Genomic DNA, 22556 nt, shown 5'->3' with positions numbered 1-22556 from the left:
ATGCTAGTTTAGTTTAATAAAATCAGCAAACAATGCAAAAGAAATATGACAACGAGATGCTGCGCTGCCAGAAACTTGCATTATTGTCGGCTAGTGAACGAGTCGTTCGGGGATTCATTCACAAACGAGTTGCTCCCTCCGTCAGTATGAGAAGTGAAAGCAGGAGAGGAGGTGTGTTTCAGGACATGATTAGATCAAATTTAACAGAGAGGGTGAATAGTACATTTCTGTACACACAAACACAAGCTTTTTGTCAGGAATGCCCGTGCGGTCACTGATCCATCAATGTAGAAAAGTGATGTAAAAATATAATTTTCGTGATTAGAAAAAAAATTACATACTAACATCCAGGAAAACTCCCAATCATAGATATATGTGTATATCTCTGGCTTTGGATGGCCACAGTCCTCCACTGTACCTTGGTCCCGCATTCAATTAAGGAGCGCTACCCTATACCAAGATGGCGGTGCTATTGATGCATTCCGTCCAATAAACAACAATAGGCCAGGCGAGATCTAATGTATATATCTAGGACATGCATTCAACAAAAACACACACCTCCAACCTCTCAAGGGCACTGTGACTCTTTACATCCAGCAGTAAAATGTGCGTCAACCTCCAATTAACAAAAAAGTTTTCTGACAGAAGCAAGGTCACTTGACGGGCTCAGTATGCATATAACATAAGTCTGCAAATATTTACTGTAAATAAAAATAAGACTTTCAACAGTAATTTCTTCTGGGGCAGGGGGATGGTGGGAGGTGGTTGGTCGATCACTTATGTTTAGGTCTTAGTGATCTATTGAGATCACTGGAATATTAGAAATGTGGATATAGCAATGGCATTTGCTTGTAGTAATAAATGAAAGGACATGCTGGTTTTCGTTCCAAAAACTGATTTTAGGATTGATGCTGAAATACTGTGTGTCTGACAGTTTTTTTACTGTATGTTCGGAAAGCAACAAGACAGAAAATAATACACCATGTCCGAACAACACAAGATGCATTGCTGCGACATAATAAAAGCGATCATTTCCATGTTAAAAGGAGTTTTTTTTGTGGCCATTCACGATGTGCGAGGATTCTGTTTAGAAACGGTTTCCATTTCTGTGACATTTTGGCTGTACAACAGCATAAACTATGTTTTTTTTATTCATTTTTTCTGTTATTTATTTCTCATTTTCACCAAATCTGCAAAGTATATCAAAAGTGTTTGTCAGATCTCTAAAGATGACTGATGACAACACCCAAAGCAAGTATTAGCCTTTAGGGCTGACAGAAGGCTATCTGAACTTATTAAAAAAAAAATGTAGCTCAACGAGATCATAACAGCATGTGCATAGGCTTTCATAACAATTGGAAATAACTGTTCCGATAAAACATAATCAGTCATCATCCATAATAAGGACTGGGCAAAAATATTTCTGATTGAGAATTAATAAAATAAATTAATAAATGATCCCGTCGATTTAAAGGGGAAATTAAGCACTCAGTCAAGGTTACCTTATTTTGTACATTGGATTCCACTTTAAACAAACTCGATTAATGTAACTATTTAAAAGAAAACGACGTGTTTTACTATAGATTTTAGACCCCGGGCGCCACCATCTTGGAATGTCGCTGTGTCTGACGTCACGGGGTTGATTCTGTTCCCTCTGCTGAACAGATACAGTGAAGACAGTAAAGCCTAGTTTAACCCAATGCGCGAAGATGTAGATGTGGAGCTGCTGCAAATACAAGCATCAGATGTGTGTCTAATATAAAAAAAAATATATTGATTCTATTTTTCTTTTTTTTACCTTTTAATTACTGATCATTTAATGCGCTTTGATTCACTCTCTGTATTACACTGCCTGACTGGGTTTCACCCATGATTGTAACAGACTGAACACAGAGACTGGACAGCCTAACGCCCCATTCACACGGGGCTTCAGCGTCAACGCTTGACTGAGGGCGTGTCTGAAGTTGGGGCTGAAGCGATCGTCATATCAGCATGAGCCAATAAAATTCAGTCAGCAATAGGCCACTGTCTAGCTGGTGTATTTGCATACAGCGATCTGATTGGCTGACGCTTCCGTCGGCACTTGAAAAGTTGAGCTAGTCCAACTTCTGCAGCGAGCAACCCTTCTGAAGCGGCGCCGACGGATCCATAATGCAGTTCGGCAACGCCTGACATCACCCATTCAAAGTGAATGGAAAGTGTTGACTGAACTCAATGATAAAGTTGTGGATGTGCATCACAAAACTGGTGAAAATACAACAAATACAAGCATTTAAGTGTCTTCAGTTGTGTCTTTTACACACACAATAGAGAAAGTAATTTAAAAAATTGACCTGGAACAATCCAAACGATTACAGGTTCTGAATGTCGATTTTGATTACTTTTCGATTAATTGCTAAGTGATTAACTGCGATTAGTTCCTAATCGAAACCCAAAAAAGGTGATGATATTAAATTAATTGATTAATATTAAAAAGAAAGTGTGACTGTAAATATTGTGTATTTTTTATAGTTGTATTTATAAATATTGTAAAAGGGCTCATATAAAATACAAAAGCTAATTGGTATAGGAAAATTTAAGACCTTCAAGTCACAGAAATATAACTAATGAAGATGTAAATTTATCAAATGCAAATTTATAGGGTAACAGCTTGAAAAAGCTAGCAACAGTTGAACCATAATAGCATTGAACCATAATAAATACAATAAAACAATGAGAGTTTGGTAAGTACCTTGCTTCTGAAGTCATGGTTCAGTGCATTTTCCTTACAGCAGGGCAGGAAACTAAACTTTAAACTGCTGTTTTTATTATTATTGTAATTATTATAATAATTATTAATCAGTGGGCTGCAGTACAAATTGTTATTGTCTAAAAATAATACAACTTATAGCTAGTTTTCAAAAGGTTTGTAAAATGTCACACAATAAAACATGCACAAAATGATTTATATACCTTCTGATTATGATGCAAAATAACTGATACTCCTTATCATTATTTTTTTCAGTATCTTATTTTCCACAGTGTTCTTAATTCAAATGTTCACCCTAAATATTTAAAACAAAAACATTTAACTCAATTGTAAATTGATTTATATTGTACTACTGAATTAAAAAATATATATATGAAGGACATATTATTTTTTGTGATTGTAATATTTTTTGTTATGGCTTTCTGCTCTGATTCAAGACTCTAAATTGCAGGAGACTCAAAGAAACCCTATACATATTATTAATAAAATCTTCATGTAATCACAAAATCACGTCTATATTACTGATCTTTTAGTCATACTGTGCATTAGGACTTCAAGTTAAACTTAAGCTACAAACTACATCCCATTTACCATATTATAAACTGCTTCAAAGTACATAAACATTAACATAGTTCTGCTTATGTGGCAAACTCTAGATGCATGCGAATCATGTGATCATTACAAACAAGAGCCTGTACATATAATTAAGCACGTAAAATACAATTATTTCGTAAACAACACAAAGCCCTGTCTGTCCTGATACTCTAAAACACTGTCAGTCCAGCTGTCATCTGCTGGTCACACTGCCTACAACATCATCATGGTCACCATAAAAACCCGTTTCTGTGTACCTGAGGTTTAGCACAAGCCATGCTTTTCACAAGAGGAGCTTTGTCATAATTACAGACACGAAACAAGCATTAAAGCATCATTTGAGAGAGGCAAAAAGCACTGTATCTGTCAGCCGGCTGACTGTTGCTGGCTAATCCGTGGACGAACAGGCCGCGGGCCTACAGCGAGCACAGCTAAATCAGCACAATTTAAGTCTCCTTATGGAAGAAAACGCCTACCGTCGTGTTGAGGCGGCCGGGTGGATCCCGAGGCCTGCTCGGCCATGGTTTCCCGGGGTTGAGTTTAGAAAAGCGGCTCTCTGAAGGAAAGCGAGGAGCGCCCAGCAGAACTGGCTACTAGAGACTGAGCAACGTCATTGTAGAAATAACACGCGTTGCGCATGCGCAGATGGGCGGAGCTGTCTGCTGGTAAACTGATAAATTCATGATTTACCAAGACTGGAGGACACATTTAGTTTGCTTATGCAGTGCTTAGCATAATTGAGTGCACTCTATTTTAAAAATGAATATTTTTATCCATTTCTCAGTGAATGTAGGCAATGCATTTTGGTGCATTTAAACAAAATAGATTTATTAAACAGATATATTTAATAAAATAATATTTTAGTCAATAAACACATTAAGAAACTGAAAGATAATATAATTAAATTCAAGCTAAATATTGCAAAGAATATTTTTTTTTCAAAATTTGTATTTAATAATTTTTTATAACATAAATTTGGCTGCACTAGTTTTTGAACCGTTATCGTGAGTTATTTTGTTAGATAAGCTCTGGATTTGGCTTCAGTACTGACCTATAATGTATATGCACAAATATAATATTGTATAGCTTCCTATTAAAATATGAATTTAAAAGATAGATTTGTGTGGGGTGTACTTATATATGTGGAGGACTGTATATTTTAAAATTCTATACTGTGCATATCTATGTAATTTAGCACTGATATATAAAGCACTTGTGGTTAATAAATAATTTAATATTTAGATGCAACAGCAATAATGTCACCTCAAGAATAAAAAACAACAAACAATAAATAAGAAGTGAATAAATAAATAAAGCAATTTTACAAGGTGGTACAATTAAAACATAAAACAGTTAAAACACAAACAAGTAAATAATGATAGGATGGGGTTGCACAACTGAATTCATATATTACCAATTATATTCCAATATGTTTTTGTTCATATTCCATCATATAAAATGTCTATAAACAACTAACTAACTAACTAACTAACTAACTAACTAACTAACTAACTAACTCATTTACTCACTCACTCACTCACTCACTCACTCACTCACTCACTCACTCACTCACTCACTCACTCACTCACTCACTCACTCAATCATTAATGAACATCAACCACTATAATATAATATATATTTTTTATTTATCAAAAGAGTAAACCCACAGTTTAATGTATGTACAGTACATCACCTAATTAGGCATGAGACGATAACTGTTTTCAAGGTTTACCGCAGTTTGGAAAGTCAAGGTTTTAAAGCTGCCAAAATGTTCTGCTAACTATCCTATGGCATATGTACGATTTTTTTTTAAAACTCTCTTTTTTTGTTTGTTTGTTTTAGGACAACAGTACCTTCAGCAGAAAATATATCCAAAGTTTTAAATTGTAAAGAAATTTGTGTTTTTGAAACTAATGAAGGCAGCAGAAGTCAATGATGCATTTGTATTGTTTAGCCTAACATGTTTACTGGTTTACATACTTTAAATGTTTCTCAAAATAAAATATATTGTGTTCAAAGGGGAAAAAAGTTTTTGTTTTTTACCCAGATATTTAAAAAGAACAAATTTTAGAGCAGTGACCACAATATCGTGATACCGTCATATATATGCCTACACCCAATACAACCTAACAAAATTGCTGACGGTGCATTCAAAATACCTGAGCAGGTGCAAATTGAAGTAATTTAGTAAATGCACATCCACTATAAAGTAACAAACAAAAACTTGAATACAAAATTTTGATCTGCAGTCTAACCAGGAGTACAATAGCAGCAAGTGCAGGATATAGAAATAAGTTATAAAGTGCAATTATAGAAAAACTATGGGTAATTATTACAGATGGATGTACTATGAACATTATTACAGGTTGTATTAACTATGATCAGAGATTTACATTAGATATTACATTAATATTTGTACAGGTTGCTATTAACAATCAGAAGTATGCAGATAGATATGAACATAATTACAAATGTAGCCTATATGTGCAGTGGATGTGTACAAATGCTAAAATTACAGGCAGAATAAAATAAAAAGACAGCAAAACAAACAAACAAACAAATTATAAACCACAGTAAATTAAAAAAAATAGTTAAATAAAATAAAAAAAATAAAAATAAACAAATAAATAAATAAAGCAAATAAACAAACAAACAATCAATCAAGCAAACAAACAAACATTTAAATAAACAAATAGATAAACAAACAAATAATAAATTAATTAATTAATAAAATGAATAAAAAATAGATAAACAAAAAAATAAACAAACAAACTAAAAAATAAATAACTAAATAAATAAATAAATAAACCACGCACTTAGAAACGTTTTTTTTTAGTTGAGCCTATTCGACGCCTGGATTCAGTTGTATTAAAAAAAAAGGAGAACTACTAATTTAGCTCTCTCTCTCTCTCTCTCTCTCTCTCTCTCTCTCTCTCTCTCTCTCTCTCTCTCTTTCTCTTTCTTAACACCCAACGCACAAGCCAACGCAAAATCAATTACCAACCACTGAATATTTCACGTAAACCACACCCACCACGCTACAAAATTAATAAACAAATACAGCGGCAAGTACACAGAAGCCACGCCCACTACAAATGCACATAGGGTCTCACAGCGAATCACATGGCTGGATTCAGTTCTCTACAGAAGAGCAGAAGTGTACTATTTCTGTAGTGCACCCTCAGTCAGTGTCTCTCTCTCTCTCTCTCTCTCTCGAGTTCAGCTCTCCAAAGCAGTTAATAAAAATAAAATATAAAACACTGAAGCGATGGACAAAGCTGACTGACACACTTCTGAGTCATTATAGCAGCAGCTTCTTTGGAAGAAGGACTGATGGATGGGCAGAGGAACAGGACGATTTGAACAACTTTAGTTCTAGTGGAAATAAACCCACACTTCTGAAATCGGATGAATATGTGGAAAGGCTGATGTGATCGACACCACAGGCAAAGGTAATTAATACTTTAAGGTAATAAAAGGTAATTAATAAATGATACTCTAAATGAAAGGCTTTTGTCTACATAAATGAAAACAGTGACGAGTTCATTTCTAGTATTTTAAAGAATCAAGATTTTTTCAGAGTGATAAAAAAAATAATAATAAAAATAATCAAATGTTAATTAAGTTTATCTAAAAACTAAACTTATTATTAAGTCCCAGATATGGTTTAGGCAAATTATAATAAACTTTGCCTGAGGAACCACAGTCCTAAAATGTAAAGGCATTTATAAAGTTAATCATGCTGTTATAGAATTACTATAACAAATGGATCTAAAATAGTATTTTTTTAATAAATATATATTTGAAGTGAGAATCATTAACCCCCCAATATTTTTTTCTTCTGGAAAAAGTCTTATTTGTTTTATTTCTGCTAGAATAAAAGCAGTTTTTATTTTTTTTAAAAACATTTTAAGGCCAAAATTATTAGCCCTTTTAAACTAGACTTTTCAGATAGTCTACAGAACAAAACCATTGTTATACTATAACTTGCCTAATTACCCTGTCCTGCCTAGTTAACCTAATTAACCTAGTTAAGCCTTTACATGTCACTTAAAGCTGTATAGAAATGTCATGAAAAATATCCAGTAAAATATTTTTTTACTGTTATCATGGCAAAGATAAAATAAATCAGTTATTAGAAATGAGTTTTTATAACTTTTATCTTTAGAAATTTGTTGAAATAAAAACTTCTTTCCATTAAACAGAAATTGGTGGGAAAAAACAGGGGGCAAATAATTCAGGGGGGCTAATAATTCTGACTTCAACTGTATTTATGCATGCATGAACCGCACATGCTTTGTTTTACCAAACAAAAAAGTGGATCTAATTGGATTTGCATTGTTAACATTAAATACAAGTTATATTAACATATATAAAAGTTTTAGTTAGGATACTCTCAAAATCATTCAGCATATATCCTCAGATTTTTAACAAAATTTTGCGCAGAAAGAGCAAAAAATGTTCACAGATTCTGTCTGGTCCTACTAATAAGTTCATGTTATTCCTTCTTGTTGTCCCAACACAAATCGATTATTTGGAACCCAGCATTTTTTACAGTGTACATTAACTTTATTTTTATTTATCAATTTCTTATGATTTACTTGCATTAATCAGATTTTATTATTAATTTAATAAAACAATCGCATAATAGTTTATTTGTTTAAATAAACATTTTTTTAATTATAGGAATAACAATAATAATAGTATTATAAATATTAATATAGCTATTGTTATTATGAATAGTATTACTACTTTATTTTATTGACTGACAAATGTATTTACTTCTTTTAATCAATAATTCATGCTTTATCTAATGTTGGATAAATATTAATCTTATTTAATCATTATTATTATATTTAGTGTTATTTATGTACATTTTTATTTATCTGATTGTTTTCCATTAATATTTATTTATTTAATATTATATTGTTTGATTATTTGTTTATTATGAACCCAACAATACTATATATATATATATATATATATATATATATATATATATATATATATATATATATATATATATATATATAATGACAAAAGTTTGTAGGAAGTTTAAATAAATAAATAAAAATAAAATAAAATAAAATGGCAAAAGTTTGTGGGAAGTTTATCTTAATAGTTTAACAATATTATTAAGACCAATTTAAAAACAATCTAAATTAAGGACGTCTTTTATTATCATATTTTTGCAACATATTATAAGTTATTATAACCTTTTTTCTTAATCTAACATAAACCTTAAAGATCGCTGAAAATAATGACACTTTATACTTCCTAACTCTGTTAAAAATATTCTGCATTACTTTAAAAAAATATTAACACAAATTAATTTTCAAAAAACAGAAAGTCACTGGAGTGAAACGCACTTGGTCGCATCACAAGAGCCAGTGCTAAGAAAAGAACCACACACAGGAAGTCAGCGTTAATCGCATATAAAACTTGTTCGCTCGCAGGATGAGTGCTGTGAGCATGATGAATTGAGATAAATCTGAAATATAACAAATGAAAACGACTGTGTTTGGTTTTCTGTCATTAAAAACAAACACAGTTAAAAATCTCCCTCTCCACCCAGGAAACACAGCTGACTGGAAATCTTCAAGAGCATGTGTTTGAACAGGGCTGAAAAGGAGAAATAGGAGGAAGTTGCAGTAAGTTTTTTTATTAAAAATGACATAAACAATGTACTTTAAAGGGGACCTATTATGCAAAAATCACTTCATTAAAGGGTTTTAACACAGTTATGTGGAAATAATGTGCGAATACAGTCATTGTCTGGTGTAATTAACTCTATTTTTTATAATCACACCATAAAAACAATCTACAGATTGACATTCTACCTTTGTACATCTCATCAGGGGGGAAAGTTCTGCCCATCAGTGATCTCTCCCTAATTAGCATAAACAGCCCTGAGTGAGAAGCAGCCGTCCACCATTAGAGTTTTCACACAGTACTAAAGACAATGTGAGTGACTAATAGTTGGGATGCACTGACATGACAGTTCCTGGCAGAAACCAATAAACCCAAGAAAGAGGAAAGCAAGGCCGAAAATCAAAACATCGAAATATTCATTCATTTTCCTTTGGCTCAGTCCCTTTAATTAACAGTGATTATCACAGCAGAATAAACTGCCGACTTATCCAGCATATGCTTTACACAGCAAATACCTTTCCAGCTGCAACCTAGTACTGGGAAACATCTACACTCATTCACAGTCATACACTAAGTTCAATTTAGTTTATTCAATTCACCTATACCGCATGTCATTGGACTGTGTGGGAAACTGGACCAACCCAAGGAAACCCACAATAACACCGGGAGAACATGCAAACTTCACACAGAAATGACAACTGGCCCATCTGGGACTCGAACCAGGAACCTTCTTGCTGTGAGGTGACAGTGCTAACCACTGAGCCACCAGGTCCCCCAACACTGATAAAAATCATGCCAATTCTTAGTACCATAATATGGTTCTGACTTATCATGTATAAATATCATTAAAACTTTATTGTAAAATGATTATTATATACACTACTGGTCAAAAGTGTAGGGTCAGTTATTTTTTTTTTTACATTTTTATTTTTTTAATGAATACTATTCTGTTCATCAAGGTGGCATTTATTAAACCTAAAAAAAAATGTAATTAATAAATATTTAATAACATTGAAAAAAACCGCTTTCCAGTATTATTCCAGTCATTACTGCTTTTATTTTAATAATAATAAAATTATTATTATTATTATTATTAATAGTAATAATAATAATAATTATTATTATTATTATTATTATTATTATTATTATTATTATTATTATTATTATTATTATTATTATTAATTATAGAATAATTTCTGAGGGATTATGTGACTTTGAAGACTGGAGTAATGAAGCAGAAAATTAATCTTTAAAATCACTGGAATAAATTTTTAAATGATAAACTACTTTTGAACAGATATTTTATAGTGCAATAACATTTCACAATTTTACCATTTTACTGTATTTTTGATTAAATAAATGCATTCTTGGTGAGCAGAAGAAGCTTATTTTAAAACTTTTAAAAATTATACTGACCCAAAACTTTTGACCAGTAGGCTTACATCATGCTGACGATCAAAAACAAAATGTTTTGATTGTCTTTTTGGCAGGGGCGGCCTTAACCAATAAGCGAGGTAAATAGCCACTTAGGACCATGTGGAATTAGGGGTACCCAACCGATGCAAAGACACCTATATTAATCATTTAGCTCTTTTATGAATTTTCTATCATATGTTGTAAAATCTGTCTATTTTTAGATTTAAGACTTTACTGTTATTACTTCTTTTCAAAATCAGGGGCCCCTAAGAATAGTGAAACATTCCTTCTGTACTGTGCATGCAAATATTAAAATCTAATTACAAATATGGCTCATTCTGAAAACGTACTCCTATATACATTTTTGGAGAGCGCCAAATACATCACAGGAGCTACATTTTTTGTACTTTTTGCAAATACACCAGAGGCCACTGTTTACAATTTTTGAGAGCTCAAATTTCTCTCGTGAGTGCCATTCGCGGCTGCTTTTCTTGTGTAAATCCATCAGAGGCCACTGTTGACTGACTGACTGATCGACTGACTCACCCCCTCCTTCCCTAAACCCACCTAGTAGTATTGTCAAAAGCACCGACTGACCCAACCACCCACTTCCCTAAACCCAACCGACAGTTTTAAAAAGCAATCCAGAAAAAGAAAAGCCGTCCTCCTTAATTTTATATTTTGGCTTTTGTTTGAAGTCTTATCTGCTTTTTTTTGCCACATTTGAACCCTATCATCGTGGTCAACTTCTCTTTGCGTCCGCCGATGTATATGGTGAGCCACTGGACAAACTAGTAACAGAGGAAAAGCCGTCCGTATGGAGGAATACGGTCAGCTGATGACTTTATTTTTTCAATTTATTTTTTTATTTTACAGATAAAGGTTTCACTTAAAATATATTTTAACATGCGGTTTGTTTACAAAAAAAAACAACAAAAACACAGAATCTACAGAGAAAAAAAATATCTGTAGAGAAAGAGAGTGTTTTGAGTTTTAATGCTAGGTTTGCATACCTGGGTTTGCTTAGGGCCCCCAAATCAAGTCCGCCCCTGCTTCTGAGTACACGTGAAAATACATGAATGACACTCCTCATAAAGCTTGAGAAGCATACAGTTTCTATGATCAATATAGTTTGTAAAATGTTGCAAATTAAAAAAACAGCATGGGATGAAGATGCCATGAGCGTTGGAGTAGATGAAAAGTAAATATAAAAGTGTAGTCTAATCACAAATATGGCTCATTCGGAAAACGTATATATATATATATATATATATATATATATATATATATATATATATATGTGTGTGTGTGTGTGTGTATATATATATATATATATAGAAAGAGAGAGAGAGAGAGAGAGAGAGAGAGAGATTGATAGGTAACTAGATAGAAAAGACAGAAATTGATTGATCTGTGCAACAGCCACCGATCAGCTGCAGACACTTTCGGTGTGAAAAGCAAACACCTGATGCTGCTTCTGCTCTACCTATGCACTGTGCACACACTGCTTCAGCTCTGCTTGTGCGTGCATGTGAAGGCATCAGTCTCTGCATCCACCGTGGTCTGGATCAGTTTGCGTGCACGCTGCTATTTTCCACATTCAAGTAGCATAGTGATCTTTATATTATGTTTACATTGATTTATATTTTTATAGTCGCAAAGAAGTGCAGAATAGATCAGAGTAGATGGAACATTGCATACAAGCAGCTTCTGACAAACACGTGCAGGCTGCTGTTTCCAACCCAGGCTCATACTGATTACGGACCCCAATATAGATTTTTGAAGAGAAAAAATACGTCCCAGGAACTACGTTTTTTTACTGTGTTTGTTTTCTCAAATCCACCAGAGGCCACAAAAATCACAAATCACAAATATGGCTGATTAACTGTACGTTGTCTGTGAGCTTACTTTTTATTTAACCCAGGCTCATTCTGAAAATGTACCACTATTTACTTTTCTGGAGAGTACCAAAAACGTCCCAGGAGCTACGTTTTTTGCAGTTTTTGTTTTCACAAATCCATTAGAGACCGCTGTGTATGCATTCCACCAGAAATCCACCAGAGGCCGCTGTCAACTGACTGATTTATTGACTGATTAACCAACTGATCCCCCTGCCCTCCCCTTCTCTAAACCCAACCGCAGTATTTTAAAAAGCAACCCAGCAAAAGAAAAGGGGGCGAGGGGCCTGATTTTTACCACATTTTCAGATTTTACCACATTCTTACCCTGCTATTTAGTTCTTTAGCTACTGGGCAAACAGGTAACAGCGGAAAAGCCATCCATACGGTAAGTAGTAAGTCAGTAGTAGTAAGTAGTCAGCTAGGAAGCAAGAAAAGGAACAGCATCATATCACCCCGTATCATTTATTTTAAAGATGAAATGCAGCCATACATACTTCTGGCTTTATAATTCACAATCTCCGTAAACGTATATAGGGCTACATTTTTAGAATGAGCTTATGTTGGCTGTTTTGGTTTGCGTCATCACAACATACTGTTTCCGTGGCTGAAAAACAAATTTTTGGTGGCTAAATATTCGGTTCATCCCTGGCTAACAGTATTATAAATGTTGAGTTTGTAGCTCTGCCCTTTTTGTAAAGAATTTGAATTTAAAGTCACCACAGCACAATTTGGATCAAAATCTAAAAGGGGCAGATTCAAAGAGTTATAAAAAATTATTTGGGTAGTATTTTGAGGTGAAACTTCACATACAGACTCTGGGGACAGCAGATTTAATTTAATTTTGGTTGAATTAATTTAGATCCTGTGAAAATAGGTCTTTTGTGTAAGGTAAAACTAACAAACAATATATAAAAAAAATTAAAAATTAAAAACAGTCTTTCTAAATACATTCTCCAAAAACTCCCAGAAGATTCCAGATATGCCAGAAATCGTCAGATTTCTGACACAAGATTTAAGTCAGTTCTGATTTATCCACATATTGACCGAAGGAATGTTAGGAGAGGACCACAACAGAAGAATACTTTTTTTTTGCTAGATACGTACAAAAGTGTAACACAGATTCTAGTCCATGACTAAGGTGTAGAGCAGTTTTACAATCCAGAGGATAAATAACTGGAGATAGGGCAAAAGGTTTACCAATAAACTTTTGTACTAATTTGTGGATTTCTTTCCAGTATGTCTTAATCATTTCACAGCCCAAGAATATATGCATCACAGTACGTTGGATTTGCTCTTAAAACAACATTGAGAACCTTTAGGATATATCTTTTGTTAGATGAACCGGTGTTAAAGAAGTTCTGTAAATGAGTTTAAAATTTTGCTCATGATTTTATATTGTGGCACCTTTGGTAATTAAAATTCCTTTGTCAAATATCTTATCTAATTCTCAAATCCTCTGTAGTCTTCATGATCGAAAACCAATGTTCTGAATAGCAGGGAATAGGTCCCCTTTAATCTGTTGGTGATGTCATTGAATCTGACAGCTGCCTTTGTTTTATTTTATAGATGGATTTCTTACAAAAGAACTTCTGGGCTGTTTTAATACTAGCCATCATTCTGGTGTCTGTGATCATAGTGATTATTTTCATCTTCATCAACATTTGTCTCCGCAGAAGAGGTAAAATACATCTGACAGCTGTATATACATGGTGAAAAAAATACCTGTAATTCAGTGTTTCTCAACCACATTCCTGGATGACCACCAGATCTGCACATTTTCCATGTCTCCTTAACCAAACACACCTGATTCATATCATCAGCTCATTAGACTGAAAGAACTGTAATGGGTGTGACAGACAAAGGAGACAAAAACATGCAATGTCGGTAGTCATGAATGTGGTTGAGAAACACTGTGTTAAATAGGTTCTGTATTTTGTTAAGTTTTTTTTTTTTAACGTTCTTTACAGTTGTGAATTGCTTCATGGGACCTTGATTTCTGCTCTGTATACTTTATATGTTGAAAATCAACTGTGCAGCTTAACACATTGACTTTTATAGACATTTTAGTATGATATACAATATAAACATGATATATTTTACAATAGAAATAAAGAAGTGAGTCTTTAAAATAACAGAGTAAGTGCTAGTAGTTTGTTTTCAGGGCTTTGTACTGTAATTTACAACAACAAATGACTTCAACAATAGTAAAAATATCAATAAATTCACATTTCAATTTTTCAAACTTCATCAGCTCTTGCACTGTAAAACCCAAAAAGTAAAGATAACTCAAACCATTTGAGGAAACCAATTGCTACAAACCATTTGAGTAAAAAAAAAAAACTAATCTATTTGAGTACTGTGAACTTTTACTACTTTTAATTTGAAGTAATGAGGTATTTAATTAACTTATTACCTTTAACACTGAGTTCAAAACTCTTTTTTAATGAGTAGAATTAACTTTCAGTCAATTTTGAGTGAGCTACACTCATTTCATTTGATAAAGTTGACTGTTGGGTTTGACAGTGTGGAGGAAAGACAGAGATCCCATAATCCAATTCAAAAACATGAATAAATGGGAGAAAATAAATAATAATCTCAAAATATTGAAAACTGTTAATTTCTAGATAGGTTTTACAGGCTGGTCTGCACACAAGTGTATAAATACAGTTGAAGTCAGAATTATTAGCCCCCTATGAAATTTTTCTTTTTACATTTTTTTTCCCCAAATGATGTTTAACAGAGCAAAGAAATTTTCACAGTATGTCTGAAAAATATTTTTTTCTTCTGGAGTAAGTCTTATTTGTTTTATTTTGGCTAGAATAAAAGCAAGTTTTAATTTTTTAAACACCATTTTAAGGACAAAATTATTAGCCCCTTTCCATAGTCTGCAGAACAAACCATCAGTATACAACAACTTGCCTAATTACCCTAACCTGCCTAGTTAATCTAATTAACCTAGTTAAGCCTTTAACTGCCACTTTAAGCTGTATAGAAGTGTCTTGAAAAATATCCAGTCAAATATTATTTGCTGTCATCATGGCCATGATAAAATAAATTAATTATTAGAAATGAGTTATTAAAACTATTATGTTTAGAAATGTGTTGAAAAAATCTGTTAAACCGAAAACAAGGAAAAAATAAACAAGGGGGCTAATAATTCAAGGGGCTAATAATTCAAGGGGGGTAATAATTCAAGGGGGCTAATAATTCTGACTTAAACTGTATGTCAAACAATGTGTTTTAATGGCTGTGGCTAACCACAAAGTATATGTGACATCTGAAATTTGTCGTGATACAAAACAGCAGGTCAAAGCGAGTCAGTTTTTCTTTTGCTAAAAACTGAAGTGCAAAACACACTGCTGCAAAAACAACCTTGTGATTTCACATAAATAGATTTAGAAACCTACCAAGAAATAAGCCACAATTATTACCACTTCCTTATATGACTATGGTCTCTGCATGCATTATAACAGATTGACTTATTGTACATACAGTAGCTTCCATCAGTTAATGTATTTACTCACACGAACAATGAACAACATATTCATTAGAGTATTTATTTCTTTTTTTATGTTAGTTATTGAACATAAAGTCATTGTCACTGAGGATATCAAGCACAACTTTGGGTTTTAATAACACATTAGTAAATGTTGAACTATTATTAATAAACGCTTTGTTCACTGTTGTTTTGTTCATTCTTGGTAAATACATTAACTATCATTAACTAATGGAATTATTGTGAGGTGTGATCGACATATAATAACCCATTTGATACCAGATACAGCTGAAATTAGCCCTCTTGTATATTTTATTTCCCAACTTCTGTTTAATGGAGTGAAGATTTTTTCAACACATTTCTAATCATAATAGTTTTAATTACTCATTTCTAATAACTGATTTATTTTATCTTTGCCATGATGACTAGATAATAGTTCTCTAGATATTTTTCAAGACACTTCTATACAGTTTAAAGTAACATTTAAAGGCTTAACTAGGTTAATTAGGTTAACCAGGCAAGTTAGAGTATTAGACAAATAAAAAAAGGGTTAAGGCTTAAAAAGTTTTAAAATGTCTTAAATCTTAAAAGCTAAGTTTTGGGCCTTAAAAAGTCTAAAATTTGCTTAAAAATTCTTAAATATTATGAAAAAAACAAAAACAAATTTTAGGCCTTAAAAGTCTAAAATCCACTGAAAAAGTCTTAAATCCACTAAAAAAGCTCATTTTTAGGCCTTAAAAAGTCTTAAATTTGCTTAAAAAGTCTTAAATCTACTACAAAATCTAAAATTTAGGCCTTAAAAAGTCTTAAATCCACAGAAAAATCTTAAATCTACTTAAAAAGCTCAAATTTAGGCCTAAAGAAGTCTTAAATCCACTAAAAATCTAAATCTACAGAAAAAGTTTAATTTTAGGCCTGAAAATGTCTTAAATCTACTGAAAATTTCTTAAATCTACTGAAAAAGCTCAAAGTTAGGCCTTAAAAAGTCTTAAATCTACTGAAAATTCTAAATCTACTGAAAAAGCTCAAATTTAGGCCTTAAGAAGTTGTAAATCCACTGGAAAATCTTAAATTTACTGAAAAAGCTATATTTTAAGCCTTAAAAAGTCTTAAATCTTGTGAAAAAAAGCAATATTTTAGGCATTAAAAACTCTTAAATCTACCGAAAATTAAATTTTAGGCCTTAAAAAGTCTTTAATCTACTGAAATGTTGTGTTGCAGATCTTAAATCTTTCTTTAACAGATCTTAATATTCCTTTGTTCATGTATAGCTACCCAATCAGTGGTGCATTTCTGAAAACCCTCGTTAGTCGCAAGTTCCATCGTTACAAACATTGTTCGTTGATTTGGCATTTCCCAAATGCGTCGTTCCATCGAATATTCGCAAACTGGATCGCAAACTTGTACGCTTTCAACTACACCTCTGGAGCTGTAGTTAGAAGCATAGTTCCTGGCTCTGTTCTATTCTCAGTTATCCCCCCATTGCCCTATTAGTTTCGAACGTTCCAACATTTAAATTAGGAATGATTAAAAAAAACATTAAGGTCATCTCTCTTAGGTGTAATTTGCTTTTAAAGTATTTTTACAGTTCAGTTATAGCGATCTTTATATTGACAATTGTACTCACTTTTGCAGTGCACTTTGAAAAAATGTATGACATTGCCGTGGCTCATGACGAAAGCTATAGGTGACCTATTATTTAAAAGCAGAATTTACGTTACATCTACAAAGCTTGTAAAAACAAAAATATATATGTCATATGGCGAGGCAGTGGCGCAGTAGATAGTTCTGTCGCCTCACAGCAAGAAGGTCGCTGGTTCGAACCTCGGCTCAGTTGCCGTTTCTGTGTGGAGTTTACATGTTCTCTCTGCCTTCGCGTGGGTTTCCTCCGGGTGCTCCGGTTTCCCCCACAGTCCAAAGACATGTGGTACAGGTGAATTGGGTAGGCTAAATTGTCCGTAGTGTATGAGTGTGTGTGTGAATGTGTGTGTGGATGTTTCCCAGAGATGGGTTGCGGCTGGAAGGGCATCCGCTGCGTAAAAACTTGCTGAATAAGTTGGCGGTTCATTCCGCTGTGGCGACCCCGGATTAATAAAGGGACTAAGCCGACAAGAAAATGAATGAATGAATAAATGTCATATGTTAACGCTTTTAATAGGTTTTTTATTAAGTATCTGTACTGTATATGACATGAGCCTGCTGGTTAGAACTTTTCTGCAGTGATTTGCATGTGTCAAATTGTAAAAGTAGACTTTTACAACTTTTACATCAATGTTTTCAAAGTGCACTGCGAAGGGAGCGCAATTGTAAACATGAAGATTCCTAAAACTGAACTGTAAAAATTCTTTGAAATCAAATTACACTTAAGATTGATGACTTTAATGAGTTTTCTTTTTCAAATTCCTCCTAGATTAAATGTAGTGGAGATAGGGAAGATAACTTGGAATAGAACACAGCCAGGAACTATGTTTCTAATAACAACTCTAGAGGTCTAGTTGCAAGCATACAAGGTTGTGAAACTTTGTTGGAACGATGGATTTGGCCAAATCAACAAACTATGTTTGTAACGATGTATCTTGCGACCTTAGTTGGCTAACGATGGTTTTTAAAAATCACCCCTGAACTATATTTTTTTATTTAAAATATTTTTATTTTAGACTGAAGTAATGGACAGCTATGTTTTGTTCTGTTCTTGGTAAGGGTTATAGGTTTTGTGAATGAATATTTTTAAAAATAAATAAACAAATATTCAAACAAAATTTTTATTATTGTATTATTACATGTATTAACTCAATTTCTGATTTTAATCCTTGGGTCTTTGTTTCTTCTTTTTTTGCAGCTTCTTGGTACAGTACACAAGCAAAAACAAATCATTATGGTCACTCAGACTCAAAACCAGTGTAAGTGGGTTCAGCTGATTTAGGACCACATCCTTTTTCTAAACCAAAAAGTATTAATTTACTTTTTATATTTTTTACAATAAAGGGACAACCAAGCACATAACAAAGACCTAGGAAATGAAAAACCACCCTTACCTCCAAGAGATCAATTCCTGTCCACAAACTCTGGTGGGTATTTTCATTATTCTTTTATTTTCAGTTCTCTTACACTGACTTTGCTTTTATGAACAATCATATGAATAAAGACGAAAAATAATAAGTTGGAAAGCAAATACATACAAAGCAACGCCACAGAAGTGCTGATTTCATGCCATGTCATAATTGCATGTATTTTGAGAGGATAACATGATCATACTCCAAACTGTTCATGTGACTGGACACTGAGCTTTCTATAGTAACACTATCAACACACAAACACAATGGTAACATAAATGAATCTGTGGAAGTTAGGTGGTGTAGCCGTCATGTCATAAAGGTCATAGTTCTACAACAAAAAAACAGGCTGTACATTGTAAAAAGTGCTTTACAAATAAGGGAGTAAATCTGTTGCCTTTAAAGTGACGTTAACTGTTCTTAAAAATGGTGAGTAACTAAAATGTGAAGAAATGTTGAAGCTTGAAGTCTGTGTGAACCACAAGGTGCTGAGACTTTAACTTCAGTATGTTGATGTACAGTTGGAGTCAGAATTATTAGCCCCCCTGAATTATTCGCCCCCTATTTATTTTTCCCCCAATATCTGTTTAACGGAGAGCAGATTTTTTTCAACACATTTCTAGTTTTATGAAGCATTTCTAATAACTGGTTTATTTTTATCTTTGCCATGAAGACAGTAAATATTTGACTAGATATTTTTCAAGACACTTCTATACAGCTTAAAGTGACATTTAAAGGCTTAACTAAGTTAATTAGGTTAGCTAGGCAGGTTAGGGTAATTAGGCAAGTTATTGTATAATGATGGTTTGTTCTGTAGACTATCAAAAAAATATAGCTTAAAGGGGCTAGTAATATTAACCTTAAAATGGTTTTTAAAAAAAATAAAAACTGCTCAGTGCTCTTATTCTAGCTTAAATAAAACAAATAAGACTTTCTCCAGAAGAAAAAATATTATATGAAATACTTTGAAAAATTCCTTGCTCTGTTAAACATCATTTGGGACTGCATTTCCTTGTTGTAAAGTAATTTTGTTGTAACTCAATTTTTTTAAGTATACACTGAAAAAAATGCAGGGTTCAACACATTATTACTTTATCTTGTCACAACATAAATCGATTAGGTCAACTTTTAGTGTTTTTACACATTTAAATGGACTGAACCAGAAATAATTGTGTTGTTTTAATTCACTTGAAAAAAGTAGTTTGAACAAATCATTTTTTGTGTAGTTCATTTACTTTAGTATATTAAGGCAACAGGTTTACTCACCAGTGTTAGTTTTGACAGCAAATTTGGATTTAGTCCTAGTCCGTTATCTAAAATTCCATTTTATTTTATTCATATTTTAGTCTTCTGAATCATTTTAGTTTTAGTCTAAATTTCATAAGATTTTAGTTGCCTAAATCTACTCTATATGAAGTTGATTCAAATGTGTTTGGTTTAATTGTAATTTAATTAAAATATTGTAAACATTTATTTTTTCGAAATATTTGAACTTAAAAATAAGTATTTTCATAGTGATGGGTTGCGGCTGGAAGGTCAGCCGCTGTGTAAAATATATGCTGGATAAGTTGGCGGTTCATTCCGCTGTGGCGACCCCAGATTAATAAAGGGACTAAGCCAAAAAGAAAATGAATGAATGAATATAAAATATTAAAATATGGAATATATTTTTAGATTCATTCATTCATTTTCTTTTCGGCATAGTCCCTTTATTAATCAGTTAATCCATGCCCATAGCAAACCCATAGGTGTGCTATGGACGTGCTTTTTCTCGAAGCGACCTGACTGGTAAAATTTATTTCTTTACTCCTAAATAATGTAAAGTAGATCATGATACGCCCTATTACATGGTCTAAGTATATATTATTACAATCTGGCCAAATACTACATTTGACATATGGCCCAAGTCTTGTGTGCCGCCTCAAAGACGGTGCCACCTCTGCCAAACCCGGACCATGTTTGGCCCACATGCTGTATGCCAGTGTCAAATAAATGCCTGCTGTGCCAGTTTTCTGCCAAATCTGGGCCAGAAATCTTTGCTACCTAGGAGGTGATGTAAAAAAAAACATTGATCCATTTAAGTGGAAGTGACTAACTGCAAACTTTACATGTTTATATCACTTTTATATCTTCTAAACATGAATTTTGTCACTGATAGCTTATAGAAGTCCTTTAAAAATGTTATTTTTATTTCACTGGAACTTTAAAAACAACTATAAATCTAATTCTGCAGCAGAAGTGTAACCTGTTTGATGTCTGAATTTACAGTGGGTGCCAGTTACGAAGATATCCCGACTGTGCCGGACTACGTGGAGATTGAAGATTCAACACCAGCTTTTCCCCAACAGCCTGTCTTCATTCCAGAGTACGCTGTGGAGATAAAAAGTCAGGATGAAGAAAGCGAGGATTACGATGATGTTGAAAACCCTGACGACAGCGAGGATTACGATGATGTTGGATAGAGGGCATATCAACAGTAACTCTATACTTTAGCTTTAGCTGGACATATAAAAGAACCCAGATATCAGCTGTACATTTACTAAGTCATTATTTGAGCAGAAACAAGTACTATCTGTGCAATCTATTACAAGTGTGATTACATTCTCTAAAGCGATGCAATCTTTCACTTCCTATTTTTACGAAGGAAATACGTCTAACTGAAATATCATTTTAACTGGTAATTTTCTCATGAAGTGGTTTCGAAATCTCAAAAAAAAAAAAATATTGTGGAAACCCCATGGTCTTAAATAGTGTAACAGAGTTTCTGTCTTGCTTCTACACTACCTGACAAAAGTCTTGTTCAAGTTTTAGGAGGAACAAATAATAACTTTACTTCTAGTTGATCATTTGGAATCGGAAGTGGCTGATATGAAAGGCAAAGGCCTCTAGATTACGCTTATTTCACCAAAATAAAATTTAATCATGCCTTGATTTTTTACCATTTAATTAGGACAGTAGGGTCTGACTTTGATAAACAAAAATCTTGTCACTTAACAGAAATAATGGACAGTATAGAATATAAAGTCATGGTGCAGTAGAAACATATTTAATATTGTGTATGACTCCCATGAGCTTGGAGAACAGCATCCATACATCTCTGCATGACTCAAATAACTTAATAATAAAGTCATCTGGAATGGCAAAAAAATTTTCTTGCAGGACTCCCAGAGTTCATCGAGATTCTTTGGATTCATCTTCAATGCCTCCTTCATCTTACCCCAGACATGCTCGATAATGTTCATTATCTGGTGACTGGGCTGGCCAATCCTTGAGCACCTTGACCTTTTTTGCTTTCAGGAGCTTTGATGTGGAGGCTGAAGTATACATATACCCTCTTCTGTGGTTTGTAATGTAATGGGCTGCACAAATGTCTTGATACCTCAGGCTGTTGATGTTGCCATCCACTCTGCAGATTTCTCGCACACTTCCATTCTGAAAGTAACACCAAACCATGATTTTTCCTTCACCAAACTTGACTGATTTCTCTGAGAATCTTGCGTCCATGTGGATTCCAATAGGTCTTCTGCAGTATTTGTAATGCAGTTCAACAGATGATTCATCAGAAAGATCTACCTTCTGCCACTTTTCCAAATGATCGATGAAGTCAAGTTATTATTTGTTGCTCTTACAACTGGGATCGACGACAAGACTTTTGTCAGGTTGTGTACAGTTCAAATATCTAAACATTCTTAAAT

The 22556-nt window shown here is 33.2% G+C and overlaps 3 protein-coding genes and 1 long non-coding RNA gene across 9 annotated transcripts in view; 2 read left to right on the top strand and 2 right to left on the bottom strand.

Moving 5' to 3' along the window:
* rabep1 (rabaptin, RAB GTPase binding effector protein 1) overlaps window positions 1-3945 on the bottom strand; it is a 52090-nt gene extending 48145 nt beyond the window's left edge. For both annotated transcript variants that reach the window (NM_001365498.2, NM_001123287.3), the window contains 1 exon segment: window positions 3820-3945. In NM_001365498.2, coding sequence (NP_001352427.1) covers window positions 3820-3865 — 46 coding nt within the window. In that variant the 5' untranslated portion in view covers window positions 3866-3945.
* Window positions 1-22556, top strand: part of mcama (melanoma cell adhesion molecule a) — a 638953-nt gene that overhangs the window by 439881 nt on the left and 176516 nt on the right. The window lies entirely within an intron of this gene.
* scimp (SLP adaptor and CSK interacting membrane protein) lies at window positions 6473-21594 on the top strand. 2 transcript variants are annotated; one of them, XM_087254655.1, is made up of 6 exons: window positions 6473-6795; window positions 8919-8994; window positions 13879-13990; window positions 18648-18708; window positions 18794-18876; window positions 21130-21594. In XM_087254655.1, the coding sequence occupies exons 3-6, from the start codon at window positions 13879-13881 to the stop codon at window positions 21321-21323; spliced, it is 450 nt and encodes a 149-aa protein (XP_087110781.1). In that variant the 5' UTR covers window positions 6473-6795; window positions 8919-8994; the 3' UTR covers window positions 21324-21594. The 2 variants fall into 2 exon arrangements, with proteins under 2 accessions (XP_087110781.1, XP_087110782.1); XM_087254656.1 differs by lacking the exon at window positions 8919-8994.
* LOC147844442 (uncharacterized) lies at window positions 15125-19196 on the bottom strand. The gene is made up of 3 exons (XR_015492155.1): window positions 18468-19196; window positions 16501-18426; window positions 15125-16432 (listed from the first exon to the last, which is right to left on the bottom strand). It is a non-coding gene; the product is annotated as an uncharacterized LOC147844442 (long non-coding RNA).

The sequence above is a fragment of the Danio rerio genome, chromosome 5 (genome assembly GCF_052040795.2).
Source record: "Danio rerio strain M-AB ecotype USA chromosome 5, GRCz13ab, whole genome shotgun sequence".
In the NCBI taxonomy this organism is placed as follows: Eukaryota; Metazoa; Chordata; class Actinopteri; order Cypriniformes; family Danionidae; genus Danio; species Danio rerio.
Note: the sequence above shows the minus strand (reverse complement) of the source record. Positions and strands in the feature narration are given on the sequence as shown.

Bases quoted from the DNA above. Each gene is read 5' to 3' on its own strand.
- scimp (XM_087254656.1), top strand. From the start codon at position 13,879: ATGGATTTCTTACAAAAGAACTTCTGGGCTGTTTTAATACTAGCCATC. The intron at 13,991-18,647 runs GTAAAATACATC...CTTTTTTTGCAG, and splicing joins CATTTGTCTCCGCAGAAGAG to CTTCTTGGTACAGTACACAA. The intron at 18,709-18,793 runs GTAAGTGGGTTC...TTTACAATAAAG, and splicing joins CACTCAGACTCAAAACCAGT to GGACAACCAAGCACATAACA.